This window comes from Hipposideros armiger, unplaced genomic scaffold, assembly GCF_001890085.2.
Source record: "Hipposideros armiger isolate ML-2016 unplaced genomic scaffold, ASM189008v1 scaffold_1954, whole genome shotgun sequence".
NCBI lineage: Eukaryota > Metazoa > Chordata > Mammalia > Chiroptera > Hipposideridae > Hipposideros > Hipposideros armiger.
In genome coordinates this window covers 57,254-59,638 of record NW_017733304.1, presented here as the reverse complement: position 1 = coordinate 59,638, position 2,385 = coordinate 57,254, and the positions used below count along the sequence as shown (strand labels likewise).

General features: G+C 48.7%; 1 protein-coding gene across 2 annotated transcripts in view; it reads left to right on the top strand.

Moving 5' to 3' along the window:
- Positions 1-2,385, top strand: part of SGSM1 (small G protein signaling modulator 1) — a 50,184-nt gene that overhangs the window by 21,285 nt on the left and 26,514 nt on the right. For both annotated transcript variants that reach the window (XM_019634800.1, XM_019634801.1), the window contains exon 7: positions 2,167-2,295. In XM_019634800.1, coding sequence (XP_019490345.1) covers positions 2,167-2,295 — 129 coding nt within the window. The remainder of the gene's footprint in view (positions 1-2,166; positions 2,296-2,385) is intronic.

The window sequence follows — 2,385 nt, the reverse complement described above, 5'->3', positions numbered from 1 at the left end:
CGCACGTGTGTCATTTCATCAAAGGAAAATTAATGTTAGTAATATATTTTAATCCAGTAAATCCAATATGTTATCATTTCAGCAGGTATCAATATAAAAATTACCAATGAGATAGTTCACATTCTTTTAATCATACTAAATTTTCAAAATCCAGTGGTAATTACACTCCATATCCATGTACCACCTAGGCTGTTATTAACTAAATATTTGTCTTTAAATGGACCCACTTAAAATTTTATATAACTTATTTAAAAAGATGTTTTCTATCCCTGCCATTAATGGAAAACCAGTATGACTTGCCATCAATAGAAGGAAACTATAAAAATAAATAGAGTATGACAGAATGATATAATTCGGTTCTACCTAGATGCAGTAGTTGGCCTGAGGCCTGCTCTCTTCTTGTGAAAAAGGGAGATTATTATGAAGTGGTAGGGACATGTTAAAGACACAGTGGCACCACAGTGGCCTTCCTCCTAACCAGAAAAGTTGATGGGGAGTTGACAATGGAACTTTTCTCACACTGTGGGTCTGCGTGAGGAGGGAGGCCTGTGCCAATAAATTGTCTAAATCATCTTGGTACCAGCCTGAGGCCCATCCATGCCTCATCCCATGCCTGGTGGGTTCCTGGGCAGATAGGATCTGAGAAATTCGGTGTCCCAGGCCCTGTGCTCAGAAATGGGGACCCAGAGAGGTCCTTGCCAGTTGAGTGGGGCTTGTGCAGTCACATGGCGGCAAACCCAGGGGCTGTAAGATCACACAGGAGGCACCTATGCCAGGCTGAAGGCTACCTGAATTCTTTGCAGGAATTGTTTTCCAGGCAAGGAGAGTGAGGAAGGGCCTTTAGGGAGAGGGGACAGAGAGAGCAATCCCTAGAGGAGACACTTGCATGATGTGGGGTGTCTGTGTGAGTGTGTGTGGGGAAGGGCAGGAGGGCGTGGTGGGTGTGGGTGGCTGAAACATAAAGGACAAGGGCTGTGGGGGCAGCAGAGAGAGGTGGGGCTGGAGAGGAAACAGGGATGATGGACAGGAGGGGCCAGGCTGGGACAAGCAGGCACCTGGGAGGAAGCTGCTACCTGGGGTTGTCCAGGTACAGGGTCGTGGCGAGGTGGGCATGGATGAGTCTTCAGGAGGTCGGCTGGAGGGAGCCACTCAGGACAGGCCCTGGGGTAGGGCGGACCCAGAGCCTTCTGGAAGCCCTGAATAGCCAAAGGATTCCCTGCCCCTCCCAACCCAGTACAGGGAAGGCTCCCTGCCCTCTCTCCCCGTTCCTGCCCCTCCACACCCTTCAGTCAGCTCGTGCGCCCCATCTGTGCTCAGAGGTCTGGCAGAGCCTCAGTTACCTGGGCGGTGTAACACAGAAACAACGTAAGCTCCCCTCCTCTCTGCTGAAATCCCACGAGGTAAAAGCTTGAAAGCTGTGGCCCTTCTATAAGGCCACTGCTGTAAATAAAGGAAGGGGTCACTTTTATTCATCTTCGTATCATCACCAAGGAGCTGGGCACGTGGGAGGCCCTTAGTAATTACGTCGAGTGAATGGNCCGCCAGCTTGACTAATTGTAACTGCAAAGCCTTTGCCTGAAAATGAATTTTAAAAAAGAAAGAGGACAAGTTTCCACAGTAGAGCAAACAGTTGTTAACATCATCCGAGTGTGCACCAAAGGGATTAACGTATGAAGGACCAGCTGCAAATGTTCATTGTAGATTAATTTCCTTAGAGCTGAGTCAAAATTAATAACGCCAACATAATATTCCCAAATAAGCACAGTACACAAAACTGGCTGAAAATTGAGTAAAAAATGCAAGTTCATTATATACTGGCTTTTTTTTTTTAAACAAAAATGGGTTCTCACTAGACACGTTCTGCATCTTTTTTTTTCCCACTTAACACTCATTGAACATCTTTTTGTGTAGGTTTTCACCTCCTGCCCTTTTTACTCTCTGTGCGGTATTTCCATGTAGAGGTGCACTGTTCCCCCACTGGTGGGCATCTGGGAGGGTCCCAGGGTTTTACTCTCTTGATGCCACGACGGATATCTGGGTACAAATGGCTTTGCTCATTCACACCATGATCTCTGATGGCAAGTCTGAGAAGCGGGACTGCTGGGTCACAGAGGCCACTCCCTGGTTTCCTGTTGACCAAACGCTTTGCTCTCCCCGACACCACAGAGTTACGAGAAGCAGGAGCTGCTGCGCCTCATCTACTATGGGGGGATTCAGCCGGAGATCCGCAAGGCCGTGTGGCCCTTCCTCCTGGGCCACTACCAGTTTGGGATGACAGAAGCAGAAAGGAAGGAGGTTGGTTACCCCCGATGGGCCACGGGGTCTTTGGCAACAAAAGGGGCCGCGTCCTGGGGGGCTGGGAGCTCTGGTCCCATGTTGAACCAA